Source organism: Micropterus dolomieu, linkage group LG14 (assembly GCF_021292245.1).
Source record: "Micropterus dolomieu isolate WLL.071019.BEF.003 ecotype Adirondacks linkage group LG14, ASM2129224v1, whole genome shotgun sequence".
Lineage (NCBI taxonomy): Eukaryota > Metazoa > Chordata > Actinopteri > Centrarchiformes > Centrarchidae > Micropterus > Micropterus dolomieu.
The window spans coordinates 21,662,423-21,686,019 of NC_060163.1; the positions used below are offsets into that span (position 1 = coordinate 21,662,423).

Here is a 23,597-nt window from a genome sequence, read left to right on the forward strand (position 1 = left end):
ATTTCCATACATGTATGACTGACAGAGCAGAGGTATAACATAAGCTTGGAGGGGGGGATAAAATGACCATTTTGAGAGCAGCATTCAAGGCAGTAACTTAGCAACAGCATCTTTATTTAGAGCCTTTAATGTCCTAGCGTAGGTCTTGCATTGCCAGTCCCCATTAGGGAGAGCGGGTGTGATTAGAGCACAGTGGCTCTGATATCTGTAATTGGTGCCATAGATAAATTAAAATGCAAGGAGTGAGTGTGAAACAACAGAAAACATTGTAACACCATCAGGAGGTGATTAAATTCCATGCCTTTTATCAAAACGACCTCACTGTCCCTCCTGAATGTACCGTTTGATTTTACCTAAATTTGTTGATATGTTCAAAGATAATTTACATGTAACCACTTATATTGGCAAACCTTAAATGCAGTTTATATGCCTGTGGGCAAGGGCTTTCACATGCTTATCAAAAATGCAACTCAAGTACCGATATTTGGGAGAAAATGAGTGAAATCAGCATCAGTGTCCCGCTGCAGAGCTCGGCTACACTTTTTTTCCCTCATCACCATCCTCTGCAGTCATCTCACGCTCTTATTCTACATACTTTTTCACAGATAGCTTAACCATTTCCTGCCGCCAGACTAGTATCCATCAGTCAGCAGAAACAATTAATCTGTCCTGGGGGCACCTTTCACATTCACTCCATACAAGTCTGCTTATTTGTATTCACCGGACGACTAGTACTTGGATGTGCGTTGATTTTTGTTGAGGATCACAGATGTCATTTGTGGAGGAAAAGCAGGGTCAACCGGCATGCCTTTTGCAGTCAAAATTGATGAATTCAGGGTGAGAACTGCAAAGAAAGCAACGAGTAGCTTTGCCAACATCTGTCTTGTTGAATTTGAACAAATCACCCACTGGAGGAGTGTTAGTTTTCTGTTCCTCTTACAGAGGCGATACAGAGGACAGCTCTGTGCTGAAGGTTAAGACTTGTCCCTCAAGCAATCACACAACCATCTGTCATGTTCATTTAAAATCATTTAAGGTTGTGCAGAGAGGAAACCTTCAAACATCAGTGTTAAACTGTAAAAACATGTACATTCCCCATGTCCTACAAATAAAAAAAGTGTACATCTGATGTGTGTTGTCTGTGAAGTATTTTAACTGCAGTTAAAACAATCAGACTTAACGATGCAGACAGCACCACCGCACTCAGTTTTGCTCTGTTGCTCTTCATTCTGACAAGCTGCTCAAATACATCTCAAAAGAAAATCTAAATTTAAACAGCAATGCCAGCATTTGCACAAAAAATACTTTTCTTTATTTCACACATCTGCTCTCATAGTGCTGCACTTTATTAAACAAATCTTCAAATAACCTTGAAAATAAAAACTGTTATCTGCTTTTTAATATGCCAGCTGACAGGTCTCTGGGGGATTCATGTAAAATCTATTCAAATGTGGCATTCAGAGCTGTTGCTGTGTGCACTTTCCTGCACCGCTGATGTGGCTTTGCTGCCACCACAAGACAGAAGGGCATGGTAAAAAATATTCAGTCGATAGCGGGGTCTTCTGCAGAATTGCACACACTGGAAAAGAGAACAACCTGACCTGTGATTTGATTGAGATTGCAGACACTTCTAAAAAGGACATAATTATCTTGCAAGGGTAATCAGAAATTAAGCACAAATGGTCTGACGTTAAACTCTAGTTAGTCCTTATTCAGAGTCCTGTTTGTGTGGTCTGATGGGGCCAATAGATGGGGGCCGGTTAGTGAACGGGTGCCACTGGCCCTGGATACTGGGGTTGTCTGTGTGGAAGGGCTTGCGGATGCGGATGATGTCCAGGCCAGACTGATTGGTCAGCTTGGTCAAGAGCTCTGAAATCTGCGGAGATGTTTTGCTGGTGACAATTTCTTCCCTCACGTTGCCGTTTACTGTGGGAAGGAAAAAGAGGAAATGAAAAGCATGAGTGACTTTAAAATGTGAAGAGCTGCATACTTCTCCTATTGACATACCTGCCTGTTGTAAAATATAACAGTGTCAAGAAAAACATATGACTCTGTGTGACATTATTTAACAAAGTCATCTGAAACCCACAGTGGCATTTTGACTTCTGTATGAATAGAGGTCTCAGAAAAAACAGTGTTATACTGCCACCTACAGTATCTAGAAGTAGTAACAAATATAATGCCCTTAATACCTAAAACTGTAGTTCACTTTTCACAGTTTCTTATACATTTATTGAAAACCCACAGAACCTTAACAAATTATTGTATTATAACCCTGACCTTGACCTTTCAACTGTAAAGCATGCCTATGATTTTGAACAAGTAGCATTAGGATGTTTTAGTTTGGCCAAAATGTGTTTTTAATAGACCTATTTGCTTCAGAAGTCTACTGAATATTTGATGATGTCAATAATAATCAAAAAGAAAGGATTTCTTTGTTGTTTGTTTTAATGTATGTAGGCTACCAGAACTCACTGGAAGGCAGTATTGATAATGAGTGGATTTTCCTGGTGTAATACAATAAAGTAAGTATTTTAACTAAATAATTCACTAAACACGGTATAAATAAAAATTGAATGAGAACACAGGAAAATCATGCAACAAGTATTCATGTGGCAACACTTTATTTTACAGGCCCCACAGTTAAGTTTAATATCCTAGAAAGAAGCTGATATGAGACCAAAAATTCTTGTGAAATTACCATATAATTTGATACTTATTACAAGTAAAATTGAGACAGTGTTCAACAGGCAAGCATACTCAGTATCTATAATGATAAATGAACATTTATTGGGTTTTAAGGATATCTGCATGATTTTGCAGTCATCAAGATTTTTGCAGTTATTTTAAAGAAACTTCTGTGGAAATCAACAGCTGCTTATAAACTTAGCACAAATAGCTAAACACACAACTGCCTCAGAAATGTATTTCACTGTGATCAGTATCAAATTACACAGTTCTTTCCACGAAACCTTCTTGAAAATATTTAGGAAATTATGGGACCTGTAAAATAGAGCATTGATCTACATATTAAAACATGTGCTAGAATAAGGACAGAAATTCAAGGTTAGTCAAATGTCCTATCAAAACACAAAGTCTTGAGCACTTACAGTATTCTGCAACTATTTTGGGTATCCTGCATGCCTGAGGAGACACATACACGACAGTTGCTGGATTCTTCTTGGCATAATCCACCACTCCCTCTTCAATAAACTCCCTGCAAAATAATAAAAGAAGACAAAGATACTGTTGTCACTCTCCTCTTTGACCGGTACACTTGAAACTGTGTGGATTTAGTGATGACGGTGTGTCGATTGTACACAGTATCAATTCCCAGTGTTTTATCATACAAGTGGTAAACAAGAATATGTGATATTGTCTTTTGTTAGGCTGCAACTGATCATTATTTTCATTGCTGGCCAAGGTGAAGAACATTTATTCAAGCACTATACTTATTAATTATAAGTACAGTCAACAAATAAAGTATCTAAAAAATAGGACCAATGATTATTTTCATTATCAATTCCTGCTGATACATGGTCAATTAATGTAATGTAAAATGTAAGAAAATTGCCCACATCCCAAGATAACACCTTGAAAATCGTTTATTTTGTTCATCCAAAAACCCCAAAAGCCAAAGATTTTAAATTTAAAATTACATAAAAGAGAAGAAAGCAACACACAAGATAGAGCCAAAATATTTTTGCTTGAAAAATGTCTTTAAATTATGTCAGTAAATCAACTGGCAAAAAAAGTAACTAAATAGCAGTAATACGTATACTAAGAGGGGCAATGTTTCAGCATAATGTATACTATGACGGGTAATGTTTCAATCAGAATCAGATTTATTGCCAGGTAACGTTTCATTTTCACATAGGAGGAATTTGCATTGGTAGTGTACATATTGGTGCTTAAAACTACACATACATATAGAAATATAAATATAGAACAAGTAAAGAGATCAAAATGTGCGCAAGTGTGCAAAACAATCCAATAATACTATAATACTAATTACAAAAAAATGCAAAAAAAACCCCAAGCAGGATATTTAATAAGGATGGAAATTCACATGTGAGCAATAAAGAAACAGAGCAATTAGCAAGTTTATAGTTCAAGGTTATAGTTTAAATACATTTATGTAGTAATACTACTGTAATAATACTTCAGTATTAAGGCAATACATTCACTCGTAACTTCTAAGGAGTTTATATGAATGTATATTTTATAAATATCTACTGTAGCACCATTTTTTTTTTGCGTCTGAGTGGAAAACTGTTTCAATATATACACATATCAACACTTCACAGCCCTTTTTTCTTACCTGACTCCCAACGAGCTCTGTGCATTTCTGGAGAAGATGATGGAGATCCGTTTCAGCTGGCAGACATACCGACCGACACCGTTCTGCAGAACACTCTGAAGGAAGCGGCTCGGTGTCCCTCTGGATGTCATCGTCCAACCGTCAGTTAGCGGTTATATTATAATTCAGACTGTTGGTTTACCCGCTGGACACAAATTATCAACCCGCTAAAGACGCTAAATAGCAACAACACTCACAGAGGACGACTTGACGGGCGTGTGTACAGTGCGGTCCGTCGACGATGGGTTCCGGAGTGAAACATATAACTGATACAACCGTTAAAGAAAATACGACTTAATATAAGTATATATTAATAACACGTCTTGCTTCAGCAAGTTAAAATGTTGAATGTGATTTTTGAATTTTGTAATAAAACAAAAGTACATGGAAAGCTTTTAAAGTGTTCAGTACCTTTCGGTGTATGTTTCACACGGATTTGTTTTGAAAACGCACCGTAAAGCCCGGGTAAGAGGAGCATGGAGGAAAATGAGGGCAGACTGCAGAGCCAGTAAGCTGGAGTTTGTACGGTTTTACTTTTATGAAACTTAATTTAATTTAGTTAAGGATTTGAAGCATATTCAGTCAACGTCCGTTTAATCAGAAGTAACGGTTTTTTTTTGCCTCACTGTTTGTCCTTTGTTTGACCAACGTTAGCTCACCTCACCCCAGGCACATATTTGTGACTTTGTTGTTGTATGCGGCTATTTCATCCTATTTTTATGCAGGTTCAATGTCCTAACCAGATAACTCATGTGGAGGAGCTTGCTGCTGAAGGGCACCGCCTGTCTCTCGCAGGTGGCAGCCCCGAGGTTTCTCCACCAAAGACACTTTTCACCCATCTGTGTGAGACTTCTCATTCAGAGGGTCCTCCACAGACCTTCTGAGGCTCGATGTGGTTTAGAGATTCAGGGTAAGGCCTGCTTCCCGGCACACAGTGGGAGCAGGGCTTATAAAAAGGATGCTAAGTCAACTGTAGAGTTTCCTTTGAGCCCCATCACAGTCACAGACATCAAACAGTATCTGCGCTCCAAAGACATTCCCTTCCACGATGGCTACAGCTGCCTCCACATCCAGAGCATCTTTGTCGAGTCGTCTGCCAGGAAGGACAGCTTCACCTTGTTCATCGATAAAACCACCGGGCAGTTTCTGTGTAAAGACACTTTGGTGGAAGGCAGCTGGGAGGATCTCCAGGACTGTCTGGAGGTGATGCAGAAGGAGGAGCAGGACTTCCTCAGCCCTCATGTGCTATTGGGGTATCCAGAGAGTGTGGAGGAGCAGGAGGAGAGGGAGAGAGAGCTGAGGGAGGTGCAGAGGATCTGGTCCAGCTCTGTTCCCTTCACTGATGTCCCTGAGGACGAGGCTCAGCTCATTAAAACCATGTTCAAGGTACTGTTGAGTGTGAATTAGTGAGAGATGTGCTTGTGTATCTAAAGGAACACGAGTGATCTAATCTTATAGTAATAAATAAAAGGAGATATGTGAAGAAGTTAAAGGTGTAAGAAGCAAACAAGCCAACATTTGCATTTTATAAATTAATATATTATTATCCATATTATGATCTTTGAATGTGTAGATAATATCACATTCTTAGTGAGGATTTTGCCTCTGTAACTGTTGTAAATACTTGTCATTTAGATAAATTGTGAGTAATAATCTAAAACTTAATTTACTGTATAAATATTCAAACTAATTCCTACAATGTTCTGAACAGAATAATATGCAGTATTCACAATAAATAAACAAGAAAAAGACTAGTTAAGACAATAAAAGACTAGGAGCTGGCAAGTAAAAATTTTAAGAAGTGACAAAATAATATGAACAGAACAAAACAATAAAACATACTGACATATGGTTAAACATTTAAATCGTAATATTTTAGATTTATTTTCAATTGCTAGGAGGCCTTCAAACTCAAAAACAAGTTCAAACACAACAGGGATTTAAAAGTTTATCAAATGGAAGGCAAATCAAAAAAGTTTATTATCACCATAAAAAAGTAGGGAACATATTGTAACATCTGGAGGTTATTGTCTTCACAGAATGATAAGGTTTATCAATGTTTTGTTTCAGATCACAAAGGTCTCTAATGCAACCCTGAAGAAGTTTGGTGTTAGGGTCTTCAAGCCTACCAAGAGTCTGGTTTTCCCATGGTTTGGTGGACCTGACTCCTCCCTAAAGGGTGTGAAGCTTCTCTCCGCCCAAAGCACAGAAACTGAGAAAGTTACTTATAATGAAGCTACACTCCCGAAGTATAATTCTTACTACAACCTGTTTGGCCTCCCGCTGGTGGGCCGTATGGACTCGGAGGTGGTGTTGACTGGACATGAGCTGGACACTCTGGCTGTGAGCCAGGCCACAGGACTCCCCAGTGTTGCTCTTCCACGTGGGGTCAGCTGCCTTCCGCCGATCCTGCTGCCTTACCTGGAACAGTTCAAGCGTGTGACGCTGTGGCTGGGAGGCGATATTCGCTCCTGGGAGGCGTCAAAGATCTTTTCACGCAAACTGGGTCTGAGGCGCTGCTCGCTTGTGCGGCCCGGAGAGTATCGGCCGTGTCCTGTGGAGGTGCTGGCGCATGGGAAGAACTTCAGCCACATCATAAAATCCTCCATCCCAGCAGCCCACAAATCCATAGTGTCCTTCAAGCAGCTCAGAGAGGATGTGTACGGGGAGCTGGTGAACACAGAGCAAGTGGCTGGAGTGAAGTGGACGAGGTTTCTGGAACTCAACAGGATCCTGAAGGGACACCGCAAGGGGGAGCTGACTGTTTTCACAGGTAGAAGGAAAAACTATGTTTTAGAGCCCGGATCAGTGTTTTCTGTATTTCTTAAGTAAAGTTGAAGTCCTGGTTCATAGCTATTTAAAACATACCTTTTATAGCATCATAAAACATTAAAGCACTAATCAATATTTTATATTAATGGATTGAATCACTATGTGTAATGTGAAAAGTATCATAGGTAATGACAAACCCATAGAAAATTCTGCAGTTCCCTTCAGCTCTACGGAGCATTTTAGCTTCTTTCAGGTCATTGTTTTGGTTTTCTGGCCCACAAACTCCACAGCAGGTAGCAGTTTTCAGCAAACACTATGTGTACACTATCTGTCCATTACCAAACGGCAGAGAGACCAAGATGATGGCTAGCTGGTGAAAAAATATAATAATTAGGCGATCAAAAGTCAGTGTTTCCATTGGCTAAAAATCAATGAATTCAGCTTTAACTTAACATTGTTTTTGCCAATTCTGTTTTTAATTTCAGTGTTGGAGCTACCCTCTTTGTTTCTATATTTTAACAAAGTACAACACTACACACAAGGCACTTTAATAAAACTGTCCTGAAAAACAATGATATAATGATAATGAATGATGAGTGTTAATATGAGGTGTAAACACTGGTACATGTCAGTATCTCTTCTCCACTCTGCACAGTTTACAATCAGATACCTGCTGTTTATCTTAATATGTATATTTCTCTGTTTACCAGGTCCTACTGGCAGTGGGAAGACCACCTTTATCAGTGAGCTTGCCCTGGACCTTTGCATGCAGGGCGTCAACACGTTATGGGGCAGCTTTGAGATCAACAACGTGCGTCTGGCTAAGATCATGCTGACACAGTTTGCCATGCAGAGGCTGGAGGAAAACCTGGAGCAGTACGACTTCTGGGCAGACAAGTTTGAAGAGCTGCCACTCTACTTTATGACGTTCCACGGGCAGCAGAACATCAAGTAAGTGTTACCAGTGTTTCAGGCATGTTGTAAGAATTAATTAAACTAAAGGGAGCTGCAATGATCTGTTGATTATTTCATGTGTTGATCGGAAAATTTCCTGGCAACTATTATGGTGATCTATTCATTGACAAAGCCATTGCTAAAAGAAAAATACCAAGCATTTTTTGTGTTCCAGCATCTCCAATGTGAGGATTTCCTGCGTCTCTCTGTTTTATATCATTGTAACTTGAATATCTTTGAGTTTTGGATTGTTGGTTGGACAAAAAAACAAGATATTTGAAGAATTCACCTTGGACTTTGGGGAAAATGGGGATTTTTTATATTATTTTATTTTTTACTATTTTCTGACATTTTATTGATCAAAGAATGAATCGAGAAAGAAAAATATTGTTTAGTTGCAGCACTTGTCTGAAATACTTAAGAGCTTTACTATAAGTTTGTTTATTGTGAGCTTAATTTGTTTACTCATCTGCAGTGTAATGAAGCTTTTACATGATATAAAAGCAGCATTTTTATATGAATTAATTTTGTCTAACCCTTCTATAGGACAGTAATTGACACTATGCAACATGCTGTCTACCTGTATGATATCAACCATGTCGTCATTGACAACCTGCAGTTCATGATGGGGCAGGAAAACCTCTCAGTAGACAAGTGAGTAAGAGTAAAGTCCTGACAAATGGGAAGATAAACAATTTCTATCCTGTATCTATGTCAGTTTAAATAAAGATGATTCCAAATGTGACTTTTGGGTTTATTTACTCCACATTGGACTGTGTGGTTTGCTATAGTGTTAACAATGAGATCTGAATGTAGTTTTGGTCCAGTTATTTGTGTTTTTTATTAGCCAAATGAAAATTAATATCAGTTTCATGAGGCGCAATACATTTTAAAGTGACTTGCCCATGACAAATATGGGAATGATGTTTCATGTGGACCAGGTTTGCAGTCCAGGACCACATTATTGGAGCATTCAGGAAGTTTGCCACCAACAGCAGCTGCCACGTCACTCTGATCATTCACCCCAGGAAAGAAGAGGATGACCGAGAACTGCAAACAGCATCCATCTTTGGTTCAGCAAAGGTAAGACAGAGGAATGTTTTATTTTTCTGTGTGACAGTGACAGATACATTTTTCATTCAATTTCAACCTTTTTACCATGATTTGGTGAGATTTCATGAATATATTTGAATAAAATCAGTAACAGAATTTTACTTTTAAACTATTTTATATACAGTGTGGTACACTTCATTTTTTAAAGAGGACAAGGAGAGACGACACAACAAAAATAATGTAATGAACAAAAATTTGTAAGTAAAATAAAGTGTGCAAATTGCCAACAAATAATAGGTTGTACAGTTTAAAGGCACGAGACAAAAACTAAAAATAAGATCCTAATTTACACAGTAATAGAAAATGACACATACATATGCTACACTTAATCTGGCTAAACCTAGGCAGTCGAAATAAAATTCACAGCTATTATTATACTTCGTAGTGCTTTTGTTTTACTTGTTTTTGTTTTTCATTTTCGCCATATTAATTTGCTCATGAGTATTATGTGTTTCTTTATTTAGCTAAAGGTAGTGGATTTTAATAAACTTGACTCAACATTATCATGAAAATACATATGTCTTGGCCCTCTTTACAAAGCTGCAGTTATTTGACATAACTAAGACACATCTTGAACTTCAACCCCTTCCAGGCCAGCCAAGAAGCCGACAACGTCCTCATTCTGCAGGAGAAGAAGCTGGTGACGTGTCCCGGCCGCAGGTCCCTGCAGGTGACCAAGAACCGTTTCGATGGAGACGTGGGCATCTTCCCACTGGATTTCATCAAGTCTTCGCTCACTTTCGCTACTCCCATGAAGGGCAAGCACAAGCTGAGGAAGGTCACTGTCAAGCCAGAAAACGAGGAAGGTGAGGAGGTCGAGGTGGTGGTGAAGAAGGAAGTTAAAAAAGAGAAAGCGGCCAAAACAACAAAGATTTCACAAACTATCAACAGTCCTGCAACTGGAAATAAAAGCAATAACAATTAATAGGCAGTATGGATAATTTTTACTGTTGATCATAGGCCAGTTTTACCAATTACACATTTATTTTTGAAAGTTAGAAACAGAGGAAGTAAAGCTGATGCAGAGATATCATATGAAAGATAATGTTAGACAATTTTATGTCCATAACATAAAGTTCAACTGAGCTGAATATTAAGTATGTTGAAGTAATGCAAAATATATATATTCTAAAATATATGAAATTAAAGCTCTGATTGTAATTCACATTCACACAGATAATACATAGTTAATCCAGGAAAATGTGAGGTTACTAAAGGTTCATTTCATTGTTGAACAAAGAACAAATGTTTTAACCAGCATGTGAAATAATGATTTTAACATACATGTTAAGCTTCTGTACAGTTTGTAAGGCATTTCTGTGCAGGTACTTCTGTACATAAACACTGAATTCTCTGTTAACTTACTTGTTCTTTGATGTTTTTGTTTGTTGTAAAAAAAACTGTGACACCAAAGCTGCTGTTTTCATGGTAGTTTTCAATATTTCACTGTAAAACACTATCACACTGTCTGCTTGCCAGGATGCCCCAAGCACTTGCTCATAGCATAGTGTGCTCTCTACTGACATTTTGTACAATGATGATTTATTGAATGAGCTGTTTTTTTTTTTAATAAAAGGCTTCTGATGCAGCTTTTTGTCTGTGTTTTCATCGGTGGTCAACAGGGGGCAGTCTGTGCTTCGTAGATCACTTAAAATGGAAGCTAATGAGAATAAACCTCTGTAAATATCACTGCCTTTATTTACTGCCTGCAAAATGCTTATTTGATTTAGCTTTGTCTTTAGGCTTCAGTAGTCACTGTTTTAAAATTGCTAAAACAATTTTGCCTAGACATCTTGATGATTTAGGAGTAAGTGCAAGTGTGACAGTGCACACTCATGCATATTAGTAAGTGATTGTTAACTGCGCTGTTCAGAAACACTGCAGTTCTCCTGTGTGATTGCTTTTTATATAAATCTTCATCTTCAAGAACATCAGATATTTGGCTTCCTTTAGCCTTTTCTGCGGAGTGTTACTGCCTATTAACGCTGTTAAGTCGTGTCAGATTACACAAAGGTGATGAGATTCTTATAGGTTTTATGCTCTTGGCCTATTTCTTTGTTTTTGTCGTCAGTCTAAGCCATCTGCAATGTCCCATTACACAATCCGTTATTTGCACGTAGAGTGACTTTTAATGAATGCAAATGTGTTTCAGAACATCTTCATATGAATATTTCATGGGTCAAGTCAATTGCCCTACCTTGCCTGCACTGGTGTGGGGTTACATGTAGAATCAGCAGCTTTCAGAAGTGAGTCTGCATTGTACTGTACCAAAGGCTGCTGCAGGATGTATTGATGGTTGAAGTGCCATATTTCATCACTCACTCCGAAGCCAAATAAATTTCACATTTATGATATAAAGGGAACGGTTCAGTGTGGGAATATTAAAGTGCCTGTGTGTTTGACGTCAGGGCTTTCCACACAGCAAATTTCTTCTCACCCTGGGAGTCACACTCATTAAAAAATTAAGGATCTTTGCACTTTGGAAAAACTCATTAAGGCACTCTTAGACTCTTGTCGCACTAGAAACAAGCCCATAGATAGAGGCATGAAACATCAACCAAAGGTGACTGTCATACACACCTATATTATACTTGACTTGAGATGGACAGTTTAAAACAAAAAATATCAAAAACTGCTGCCTACATTACCCACAATGCAACTTACCAGTCGACAGTTGGAGATTTGGCTGTGTCATGCTAGTAGCTGCTTATGTAGTCTCGAGCCTCTAGCCTGCAGCAGAGATGAGGAGCAGGCTACAGAGGTCTGGTAAGATCACTTCTTTCTAACTCCAAACCATGCATTTTTAAACCTGTAGTCTTCAACCACAACTGACACTGATTCAAGTGACATCACTTGAGGAATTTTATCAGACTTTGCTCAGCCAAAAAATTATATTTATATGGCATTATAAAACTTTTTACATGAGCAGTAGTACCCACTAAGATCTAAAAGCAGACTTTGATGTGTAAAATGAGTTGAGTCCCCCTATAATATTGTTCTGCCATTGTTTGCCTCTGTCCAAAGTTCACAGGATCCGGGGCCTTTCTTTCTGCCTCTAAGATCTTTTTCTGGCTCCATCTCTGAAAGACCAGTCCAGGGAACCTCCTGGCACCACACTCACTTTACACATGGTATGTGGACCCCTGAGCTCTTCGGATAGCTGAAACTGTAAAATATTGTTGTAAGCTGTGGGAATAATTCCTGTGTGTGTTTGATAAACGTAAATCACTGTAGATGAGATGGCAGGAGGGAGACAGTTCCTGGACATATGTGCTTATCGACAGGTTTTTGTTCCGTCATTTTTCTCCTCCAAGCCTCCAAGCCTTGCTTAATGTTTTCCTGTGAATGTTTTACTGCTGTGCAAGTACACACTGCTTTCCATAATGACTCCAGGCTGTGCACTGGATGGGTCTGGGTGTCCTCTTGACTGTGTGGGTGTGGGATACGGCTGCTGAGGCCTCTGAATGGGGCTCTTTGTATTTTGAGGCATTACTGCACCCAGATGATGGCGGCTGTCGCTTGCCAGCTCCTCAAAAGAGGGAAAAACACACAAAAATTTAAACGAATGAGTTTGACACAAATGCATGCAAATGCACATGTAGAACTTTCTCAAATACACTCTGTAGCTGTCAGTCATATTTTATAGCACTACTGAGGGTCACCCTAGTAAACTTTCAAAGATATTAGCTTAATATAAGTATTTTATTTCTTTTCATCAAGTAAACAGGTAGAGAAAATATACAACATAGTTAAATACTGAAATCACTGTGTACTTAAAGGGTATGTCTGATTGTTCCCTTTGTTTTGAATGGCCTGTGCTGATCAGAGCTTTGCATGCCTATTCAAATAGCTGCCATCTGGAGAGGGGAGGAGATGAAACAACTTGAGTTATGCAACTCTTAATCATGATGGAAACAAATTGTGCAGAGACCAAAAGAATTCCACTTCATTAAAACGCTATAGGACATGAGAGGATCTGAATCGAATGAGCCTAAGAAAAGATGTTTCAGCTGCAGATATGCCGTCTCCCCAATGAAGTATTTGACCTCAGATCCACTGAAAACATCATGATCAGATGTCATAATGAAGAGTATTAGAAATACTCTACATCTACTCCATAAACTGATTCCACAAACAAGAAAAATCCAGGTCAGCGAAAAATGAACTCGAGGCCCCAGCTTCTCCCGGCACTGCTGATGATCGGACGCATGGATACATGACATGCATGCATAGCTCTCTGCCCCATTAGCTGCCCTTCTTTTGACCAAGTCTGGACGTAATTTCAGGACCTTCAATCAGAGTTAATCAGCCAGGGGCTTTTGCGCTGCAAAGGGATTTTGCTCAACGTCCATGGGATCATATTCAGAGTATTTCCATCTGATCTTGGTAATGATATTGGGTTACAGTATTGTCTTGATCAGAGCAAGGACAGTTCAGCATTTTAGAGTATTTTGGAGGAAATCAGCAACAAGGAAGCTGCAGTAAAAATCATCTTTATTCTTTATTAAATATAAAATAATAGTTTGACATTGGCTTTCTTGTTGAGATAGATGTTAGATGAGGAGACTGATACCACGCTCAAGTCTTTATGGTAAAAATGGTTAGCTTAGTTTTGCCAGGGAAAACAAAAAACCAAAGTGTAAAAAACGTATGTGGTTTTACAGGTGCGGGACCATTTCTTGGCTGGATGCACTGACTACCCAGAGAATAATTAAGTAAGTAAATAGTCATTTAGCTGACGCTTTTATCCAAAGCTACTTACAATTGCTATATGTCAGAGGTTGCACACCTCTGTGTGTCTTGCTCATGAAGTGTCTCCAACTGTGTGCTTTCTGTCTTTGATCCAACAGCAGATTCATTCTTTGTAATGAATTTCTGCCTTTATTGAAAAGCACACTACACTACATTGGAGAGAGAGAGAAAATATTCAAATGACATACACACCAATATCGTCTTCTTTAGTAAAGTATGAACAATGTGCACCTTTGAGATTATCATAAACACACTTGAATCATATAGCCTACACTAACAAAGTGGAACTTAGCTGAGATTATTTTGTCAACTGCTATGTCTAAGGTCAAAAATTAACTTCACGCTCAACTTTCAAGCCTAAGTGAAGTCAAATCCTTGACTTTGTTGAACATGCTTGGAGAACCAGTCCAGTAGGGATAAATGCATAACAACAGGTAAAGTCATTCTTAATATAAATTAATTTCAGTTTTAAATGCATTTTGAAATGTATCTAAACATCCTAGGACTGAGTTTTGATTCTGTTTGAAAAACCCCAATTTTGAAGCCTAAAGAGAGAGTGAGAACATTATTTGACCCAGACTGGCATTAAAATAGAAAGTGTGACAAAACATGCTGGAAGAACATTTAGTGCATGGAGGGGTAGAGTGTGTATGTAGAGCAAGTTCATCAGTACACTGTGTCTGTGACGTTACAATTTCTCCTTTTGAAACAAGCTCTGTAACTTTTCCTATCTTTTAAGTGTGACCCAGTACCTCAACAAGGATCAATGCGCAAGTCTTGGATTGGATGCAATGGCTCCTCTGCCAATCTGTCTGAAATGTTCATAGGCAACACCATCCCCATCATAGTAACACAAAGCGCATGCCTTGTTTCTTTGTGTATTTACAGCCACAGCATGCTGAGGACACACATCACTTGCAGATAGACCAGAGGCCGTTTCAGACTCAAAGCTGATTCAAGATGCCCCACCATCCCCTTGATGTCAGGACATGAGAGCGTCAGGGGGTTACTCTGCCTCACTTACTCACATGCACGTTGACCCACATTACCCAACAGTGTGCTACCGCTCCTGTGTATATTAATAACCACGTGCACATCCTACCCTCTGTGCTCAGACCAGGAAAAGGCTTCATGTTTCAGCTCATTATGTGAAACCTATGGACTAATGCTATTCTACCTTTTTGTTATTGCTAATTCCATGAAAGCCAAAGCCTGATATATCTTATTCTTCCATGCCATATAGCTCCATTGTTGTCCAGAAAACAATTTAAAACACATCAGTGAGCCACACTGTAGCACTGGGTGCCATGTTCTTTCAGTACCACGAACAAACACGCATACAATGTAGTTTATTCTGACTTAATCCCTACATATCTCATCCTACTGCCTCAAATAAATGTGCAAATAAGCAACTGTTTGCTAACAACTTTGCCCTATTAACTTAAAAGCTGAGTGTACACAGTACTTGATTAAAAAACTATTTTGTCATTTATTTCTGCTCATGTGTGTCAACCTGATACATTTGTGACTCAAAGTTAGTGGCTCTGATCTATAAAGACCTTTGTGAGTCACAGAAAAGTGGAGCTGAGTGTACTGAACGTGAGCTGGACCCCGTCTGAAAATACCTGCTGTGCTTTACCTCTCTGTGGGTGGCAGGCAGAGTGGTTCACCTACAAACATCTAAAGGTCAGCCAACATGTACAGTATGTGCATTTGTATGCACTCATATTGAGCTGCAGTCTGTTCTTGCAGGTCCCGTTACCTTTTCGGGTAACGTGGCCCTCCTGATCCTGATGATGAAGTTAAACTGTCATGTAGCAATGTCAATGGGGCTTTAGCTGACCATCCGCCCCAAGTGACAGAACTGTGCTGTAAACACCTGCCTGTCTCAGTGTGCTTGACTAGACATGTTCTGCCTTTTGAACACGACAGGGAAAGCTTTTGAAAGACACCAGCGTGCCCGGGGCTTATGTAACACTGAGATCTGGCCAAAGAGAATGCTGAGGGGCTTAATCTGCCCTGGCACCATGGGTGTGGAGGCTGTTCAAGAGCCCTGAGGGGACTGGAGAGAGTGAACCACCATCTTACTCTGCAGTTCTGGCTTTTGTGGATGCTGGAAAAATCATAGAGGTTAAATGAGGGGGCAAATGAGGTGACAATAAGAACATAATTACAGTGGTAGGAATGGTGGGTTTGTGGTCAGGAAAGTGGAGTCTAAGGTGGATGGAATATTTGAGCAAACTGTAAAATAGGGTTTTAAAGAGCCATCTCTGTTTTAATGAGTGGAGGGCCTCATTCCTCTTAAGCAAGTGGTCAGAATTACACCGGGGATAAGTGGGGCTCCTGGCAGGGCTCCAGCAACTCACACCAGACTTTCTTTTAATTTACTCTGAGAGCGAGAAAAGCAGAGAAAGGGAGATGGAGACAGCTTTGCCCAGCCAACCAGGCATACCCCACAGCCAGGCCAAAGAAAATGCCCATTCACTCTCACATTAGCCGTCTGCATGGCCACCTTCAAAGGAGGCCCCTCTCTGCCAAATCTTCTCAAACTGTGTGCACACACTGACTGGCTGCCTCGTGAAAGCATGAGTGCAGAAAACCAGTGCCAGTGATTGCCCTGTGCAGCAGTTAATTGAAGTATTATCAACATAAGCACGGTCAGTTAAGCTGATTATATAACAGTGCAGAATCCTCCATCGAGATGCATATGAAATAAAGCCAAGCGCTTTAAGTCACTTATGAATGGTGAATGTTATAATTTCAGGAACATTTCAGTTTTGGTAGTGTGCAGAAAACACAGACAAACAAATGTGGCTGGAAAAGAGTTTTTGGCGATCTATTGAATATTCCTCTCATACTCAGCATGGAATAATTATTATGATTAATTAAGCTCCTTAATTCAAAAAGAACAACATTTGATAATGTGAATCAAAATGAGTGCACTATTCAATAAATGACTAAACAATTCCATTGGCACAGTGATACCCAGATTAGATGGCTGAGGGAGTCTTTGGCACCTCGCAGCTCTATAGCCAATAACGACAAAAGAAGCTGAAAATATGCAGAAACTAAACACACAGAGCCAACATGGAACCATGCCAAAGATGTTAATATTCATATCAAGTGACATGTTCTGAATATAAAGCTGAAGTTATTTTAACTGAACCTGCAGAATTGCGTCACACATCACTCCTGTGCAACATCTGTCTCTTGGAGATTAGTGGTGGCAAGGAGGGAAATGTGTAGACCATTACTGATTGCTTCGTCATTACAAGACATATGGAATTGTGATTCATAATCAACTTGTTCTTGATTAGGAGAAGCATAAAAAACATATGCTCCATTCAGCAGATGGACAAACGCTTTAATGTGAGTGACTTAATAACAATACAGACTATGCAGCTTCCATGGAAATACAGTTTATAGCTGTAGTCCATCAAAATTGTCATTGTCAATGTCACATTTTCTGTACTCTCTTTGATGCTGTTATTTTTCTGAATGAGGTTTTACATTTTCAACCACATCATTTTAAAGATATATCAATTTTGTGTTTTATGGCAGATTTTAAACGTTCAAAATTGTTTGTTAGCTTTGCTGAGCTGTAAATGACACGTCAGACAACACTCATCAGATATATTATCCATCTGTTCTCAAAGTAGGCAAAGGATGAACAATGCATGTCTCGACAGGCCAGATGCTCCTTTCAGGTATGGATGGTGAAGACAACTTTACAGTTATTTTATATGAGCTGAACGTACCGTTCCTCTTCTTTATCAACTCAGTTTTTGATAATTGAGTGATGGCCTGTCATAAATGTCAAATTGTGTTTTTCAAATGCACAGGAACCATCTCATGTGGAAAGACAACATCCATAACTCTTGCAACCATGTGTTTCTGATCAATTTTACAAACTAAACAGGCAATAGGAGGAACTCTACAGTTCACAACCTTTGCAGAATAGCTACAATAATCTTCACTCTTCCACCTATTTACTCTGTTATTCTCTCTGTACTTTGCCTGTATCATCTTAGATTTGCTACCTTACAATCTTAGAGTAAGGGTGTACTTCATTGTTGACTGTTAGTTTAGCTTCTAGCCTAGCCTAGCTTACTAGCTTAGCTTTCATTAATCCACAATTAAAGTAGATGGCTGTGTCTTTACCCTCCTCTTTAGTTAGTATAATTATTGTTTACAACAAATTAGGTCTTACATTATATATGTTTTGGCCATAAGTTAGACCAAATGGAGACTGTCCTCCCAAGAAGAACAACAGCATCATTCATCATTTCAAATGACACATTCAAATGACTAAGCTTTCTATCAGCCATAGCAATTATCAAAACAAAGGAGAAAGTAAGGTGACATCACAAGATTGAGGTGGATGGATGGATCAACAAAACATTGGACTTCAACACAGTAGAGTAGTAGTTTGTTTCCAACAAAACCTTAACCATTCTGTCATGTCATAAAATGGACAAATGATCTCATCCTGCTGAAAGAGGCATCAAGTCTGAAAGCATTGTAGAGGACATCGACAAACTATGTATTTTGACGTTTAATTTAGAGGACTTGTTGCAAAATGAGCACCCCACAAAGTATTTGGAATAGAAAATGAAGATGAACAGTGAGCTTATTCCTCAAACATCCATCACGGTTTACAGACCAACTTCTTGATTCAGCTTTGACCTACCATATTTCCTGAAGTTGTGCACACACACTTTTCCTGTTCAACAAGAGACTATTACATTTTGGGTGTGCTTGCTTTCAGTTTTACTTTCAAATAAAGAGAATGCTTGTTTAAAACCTTTCTGATCGTCAAATGATTGTTTTTCCTGCCCTGTTGGAATTTGTAGTATCAATGTTGTTGTGTTCCCATATCTTGATTTCATAACTGATAGGAATGATGTTCCAGAATATTAAAATAAGTTGTGATAAAGTGAAATTATTATTTAAACTAGTCACATGAATTCATGTTACTGTAGTTGCACCACACCTGTTCACGATTAAATAAATACCAATAATTTGCTGGTGTTCATATTGTAACAAAACAACCTTTCCATTTAATACTGGGGTGAGGATGGATCAGTAGCTAAGACACATGCCTTTGGTGTGAGAGCCCTGGGTTCAATTCCCCACTGTGACACCTCTACCCATGTGTCCCTGAGCAAGACACTTAAACCCTAGTTGCTTCAGAGGCGTGTGACCTCTGACATAAATAGCAAAAATGTAAGTTGCATTGGATAAAAGCGTCAGCTAAATGAATAAATGTAAATGTACTACTGAGTCAGTGGGCTTGAAGGCAGGTTAAAGCGCAAGTCACGTGGTTTTGTGTGTTCCTCTCCTGGACTCCCAACACTGTGAAAGCAGCAGATCGAGGTAAAACAAGCAGTGTTTTTGGATTCAGGTGTCAGCATTTGCCTTGTTCCCCTACTTGTCATTCACACAGTTTGCTTTGGTTAAACTCTCCGTCTTACTGAGCATTGCTTTCAGCTAGATTCCATTTGGCATGTTGCTGGGGATTTTGGATGCGAGTGCTTCCTTGTTTCTTTTAAGGTGTAATATTTCATAGGTCCATTTTTAAACATACTGACAATACAAGTTTTTATTAGTTTTATTGTTTTTCTAACTGCAAACAAATTAAACAAAGTACAAATGCTGAGAGACGAACGCTGCAGAATAACTCAAGAAAAGAAACATGTGGTGGTCCGTGCATAAAGACACATAAGCAAAGGGAACTTGGTGTGTCATCTACAGAAAATACTGTACATCATGTAAATCAAATGCAAAGTGCACAGAAAAGTTTATTTTCCTGCTTTCCTCTGCACTTGCCTAATGTATCGTAATGGAAAGAGTAGTTTCACATTCAGGAAATGGACTCTCATATAGCGGAGATCTAGGGGCCATTTCTAAGTGAAATGAGCTGCAGCATCATCGACCTATTACGTTTCACCAATTATCTCCATCCGGCATGTTTATGAATAAAATGAGCTCCTCAGTGGCTGCAGAGAGGGGAGGTCATTATCAGACAACACAACATAATTGCAGATGGGCTGGCCGCTTTGGGCAATGATAGGAATCTTGGGCATGCACACCCTGGACAAGCTTGAAGCAGAGAGCAGCAGGAACACAATGTCCCCATGCTCGAGTGGAGAAGAGCAGACTCAGAGGTTTGATTTTGGGAGTCATTATCAACAGACACGCTGCATTCAACCCACACACGATTATCAATTACAGTAACAACTCTTCTCAAATCCTCTCGTGGCCAGATAAGTGCAATTTTTCTGCATTCCCATCAGGCCTGGTTGCTGGAGCTCCACAAAGCTTTACAAAGCCGCCCAGTTCAGTAAATCCAATTTCCTTGCAAATGGATTTCAGCTCTTTGAAAACTTGAGAAATGTGCTATATACACACAGTGTATCTAGCCAATCTAGGTAAACAAACAGAGGTGTGTGTGTGTGTTTGTGCCGGACAGAGATAAATTTGTTAGCTTATATGCAGAAACTAAATATTGGGTATGTCAAAAGTAGGCATGGATTTAAAAGAAAATGAATTGTCATGTCAATCCATGTTTGGCAACACTAATGTTTATGGGAATGTTTTTCTCTTGTAAATTCTATTTTTTGTGTGCAATAGGCTACTAGCCCTAATTTGAAATTTTCAAGTTTAAATGTGCTTTTAGTGTACTTTTGCTCTAACTAACTAGCACTAAACTAAGATGGTGAACATATAAATATTATACCTGATAAAACATCAACAAGTCAGCATCGTCATTGTGAGCATGTTGTTGTCATTTAGCTCAAAGCCTATGTACAGCCTCACTGGGCCACTTTAGACTTTCAATGATGTTTGTGGCCTAGTTTTTGCAGCCCTGAAATGTTTTAATGACAATGCTGGACTATGCTGTATTGTGAATGTGATTGATTTAATGTCAATAGCAAGTTTAGGCAACTAAAAGTATTTTGACAGGGCAAACAGGGAATTTTAATTATTAGCTACACTGCTTCTTATCTTATTTTCTTGCCCATGTGAGAAAAACATGGTGACATTCACCACCACAGATAAAAAAAATCTCTCTGTGGGACTATGTATAGCCTTTTTTTACTCCTCTGGAGCAGAAAGGCTTACCTGAGAGGGTTGAGGTTAGTCAGATACGACCTTGTTCTACATATTTAGAATACAGAGCAAAGAACCGGTTGTGCTGGAACAGGCTGGGAATCTGGGGTACTTCATCACAAAACATTGTATTGTAGAGGCCTCAGTAGGCCTACTTAATCCCTTTACAACCCAAACTTCACTGGTTCACTTTATTCCGTCATTACTGGACACTGCTTAAACATCAATATGTGTCTAATAGGCCCTAATAATGACTATGTCAGTAGGATATGTATTGTATGATAGTATGACTAGTCTGATGGTGTTAGTAAAATGTTTTTAATATTTATGTATAATTACACTAGACCCATGTTGGGCCCAGAGAGGGTATTTGGCTTTAGGGCGGATTCTGAGCTAAAGTGTGCCACTACTGGTGCTTGCAGGGTAATGGTGTTTGTGTTTTGTGTGTGTGAGAAAGAGAGCAGTTAAGTGGTGCATGGAGCGCGTTACAGACGGGATAATACCGGAAGTCAACAAGTTGGCGTTCAAAATAAAAGCATGCAATTATTTTAAATGAAGAAATTATTTCTCTAACCCGTGTCAGCGAGAGTAGGCTAAATATCTGAAACACCACTCAGTATAAGAACTGTTTTAGCTAGATGTTCCTAATAAACTGGCAAGTCGATTGGGTTACATTTACACTTCTTTAACTTCCATTGAAAAAAAAAACTTTTCTAATACTGTTTTTCACTATACATACATTTCTGATAGCCTGCATGTGTTCAGTCATGTGATTATGTGATTCCCAACTTGTGTTTTGGGAGATAGATTTGAGGGCTCACATGAAAAATCTGTGGTGGAATGTGATCAAGTATATTTACTCAAGTAGGCCTACTGTAGACATACTTAATTTGAGGTACTTATGATTTACTTCTGTCTTTCCATTTTATGCAAGTTTATACTTCTAATCCACCAGGTTACATTTCATGAGGCAAATGTTCTTTTTACCCCACTACATGTCTCTGACGGCTTTAGTTTCTAGTTACGTGTCAGATTAAAAATTTTCACACCCTTCCTGTCTTTACTTTTTCTGATAAAGATTCATAAGTCTTCCTTTATGGGCTGAGAAAATTCTTCTACTTCTTAAGCTAAAGAAACCATTTAACCCCCCCCTTTTTAGAGACACATGGTTCTCACAGGACAGCGACCCTACGAATATCTGGTGATCTTATAGAATATGATTCATTGGTAGATTAAACGTCTCAACATATAAAGTAGTTATAATTAGCACAATCTTAGATATCTGCAGCGGTAAAAAGCAACATGCATAGTAAAGCAGCAAAAATGTTAATCCCAAACCATCGCTGTGCAAATACATCCATCGATACTGCTGGACACATCTTCAGTGATGTTCCTGGAATCATTGGGTGTTTTGGGTCTTTCAACATCATACACCCTCATCCAGGCGACCCAGCTGAGGCTGATCAGACCCCAGCTTGTGTTGCCAGTTGGCGAATCTAGCTACCTTGCCCCCATAGATCTCTTCTCTTGAGCCATAGCCATCTTGAGGCTTTCTCTGCCGCTTTGGTATTGTGGATGGCTCTTCTCATCCTCACTCCATAAATTCCTAACAGACTGAAGGTTCTCAACAGGGATCGGGCTGCAAAGCCCCTGCATCCGACCTCTATTGTGAGACACCTTTCTCTCCATCCAGCTTGTCGACACTCGCTGACTAGTCCTTCGTACTTAGCGAGCTTCCTTTCAAAGGCCTCTTCCAGGCGGTCTTCCCAAGGGACTGTTAGCTCCAACAGAACCACTTGTTTGGTAGACACAGACAAGAGAACAACATCTGGTCGTAAGGTGGTGGTCACAATGTGGTTGGAGAACTTGAGTTGCTGCACCAGATCCACCAACAGCTGCCAGTCCCTCGCAGTGGCCAGGATGTCTGCAGATGTTTTTGTAGTTGATCTTGGCTGCTCTCCAGCTTTGATGAAGGTGATGACTTGGAGGGGCAGGAGCGCTTAGCCCACTCAACTCCTGCAGCAATGGCTTCAGCGATGGCCTTCAGCACCTGTTCATGTCTCCACCTGTACCTTCCCTCTCCCAGTGCCTTTGAGCAGCAGCTCAGGTTTGATAGGCTGGGAAGCACATCATATACCACCTGGATGAGAAACTTGATCTGCTGTGGCTCTGCCTTCCACAGCTTTGCCCATGTCACCTCCCTCTCGATCGCGTTCTCCCGTCGTCGTATCCAGGCACCCTTTTGCCTCATTCCCACTGTTCTGCAGGTTCTCTCATCCTCGACCACTGCTCTCACGTCCTCCTGGACTAGACGGCACCTTTCCTTCCCTTTGGTGGTGTCAATGTGGGGAGTTGAAAAGGAACTCAGTCCAGCCCTGCCTCTTGTTACCACTCCCACCAGCCTGTTGTGATGTAATCTTGCCTCTGCTTGTCGAACAGCCCCCTCAGCCTTCCACTTCTGACCAGTCCTCACTTCAACCCCAGCCTTTGCCACCTTTAGATCGCTTGAGTCTCTATATTGCAACACTTCCCC

At 39.6% G+C, this 23,597-nt stretch overlaps 2 protein-coding genes, 1 long non-coding RNA gene and 1 pseudogene across 4 annotated transcripts; 2 read left to right on the top strand and 2 right to left on the bottom strand.

Moving 5' to 3' along the window:
* Positions 1 to 1,289: 1,289 nt before the first annotated feature.
* Positions 1,290 to 4,615, bottom strand: mrpl43 (mitochondrial ribosomal protein L43). The gene is made up of 3 exons (XM_046068707.1): positions 4,322 to 4,615; positions 3,111 to 3,217; positions 1,290 to 1,926 (listed from the first exon to the last, which is right to left on the bottom strand). The coding sequence occupies exons 1-3, from the start codon at positions 4,450 to 4,452 to the stop codon at positions 1,709 to 1,711; spliced, it is 456 nt and encodes a 151-aa protein (XP_045924663.1). The 5' UTR covers positions 4,453 to 4,615; the 3' UTR covers positions 1,290 to 1,708.
* A 171-nt stretch (positions 4,616 to 4,786) lies between these two features.
* twnk (twinkle mtDNA helicase) lies at positions 4,787 to 10,787 on the top strand. 2 transcript variants are annotated; one of them, XM_046068705.1, is made up of 7 exons: positions 4,787 to 4,868; positions 5,086 to 5,746; positions 6,431 to 7,133; positions 7,843 to 8,083; positions 8,633 to 8,740; positions 9,028 to 9,169; positions 9,792 to 10,787. In XM_046068705.1, the coding sequence occupies exons 2-7, from the start codon at positions 5,111 to 5,113 to the stop codon at positions 10,122 to 10,124; spliced, it is 2,163 nt and encodes a 720-aa protein (XP_045924661.1). In that variant the 5' UTR covers positions 4,787 to 4,868; positions 5,086 to 5,110; the 3' UTR covers positions 10,125 to 10,787. The 2 variants fall into 2 exon arrangements, with proteins under 2 accessions (XP_045924661.1, XP_045924662.1); XM_046068706.1 differs by having other exon boundaries at positions 4,836 to 4,882.
* Positions 10,788 to 11,875: 1,088 nt separating this feature from the next.
* LOC123983344 lies at positions 11,876 to 15,443 on the top strand. Its single transcript, XR_006828171.1, has 4 exons — positions 11,876 to 11,965; positions 12,224 to 12,330; positions 13,864 to 13,914; positions 14,840 to 15,443. It is a non-coding gene; the product is annotated as an uncharacterized LOC123983344 (long non-coding RNA).
* A 7,117-nt stretch (positions 15,444 to 22,560) lies between these two features.
* Positions 22,561 to 23,597, bottom strand: part of LOC123983536 — a 4,428-nt pseudogene continuing 3,391 nt past the window's right edge.

Bases quoted from the DNA above. Each gene is read 5' to 3' on its own strand.
- twnk (XM_046068705.1), top strand. From the start codon at position 5,111: ATGTGGAGGAGCTTGCTGCTGAAGGGCACCGCCTGTCTCTCGCAGGTG. The intron at 8,084-8,632 runs GTAAGTGTTACC...ACCCTTCTATAG, and splicing joins CACGGGCAGCAGAACATCAA to GACAGTAATTGACACTATGC. The intron at 9,170-9,791 runs GTAAGACAGAGG...AACCCCTTCCAG, and splicing joins CCATCTTTGGTTCAGCAAAG to GCCAGCCAAGAAGCCGACAA.
- mrpl43 (XM_046068707.1), bottom strand. From the start codon at position 4,452: ATGACATCCAGAGGGACACCGAGCCGCTTCCTTCAGAGTGTTCTGCAG. The intron at 3,218-4,321 runs GTAAGAAAAAAG...ATTATTTTGCAG, and splicing joins CAGAGCTCGTTGGGAGTCAG to GGAGTTTATTGAAGAGGGAG. The intron at 1,927-3,110 runs GTAAGTGCTCAA...TCCTTCCCACAG, and splicing joins CAAAATAGTTGCAGAATACT to TAAACGGCAACGTGAGGGAA.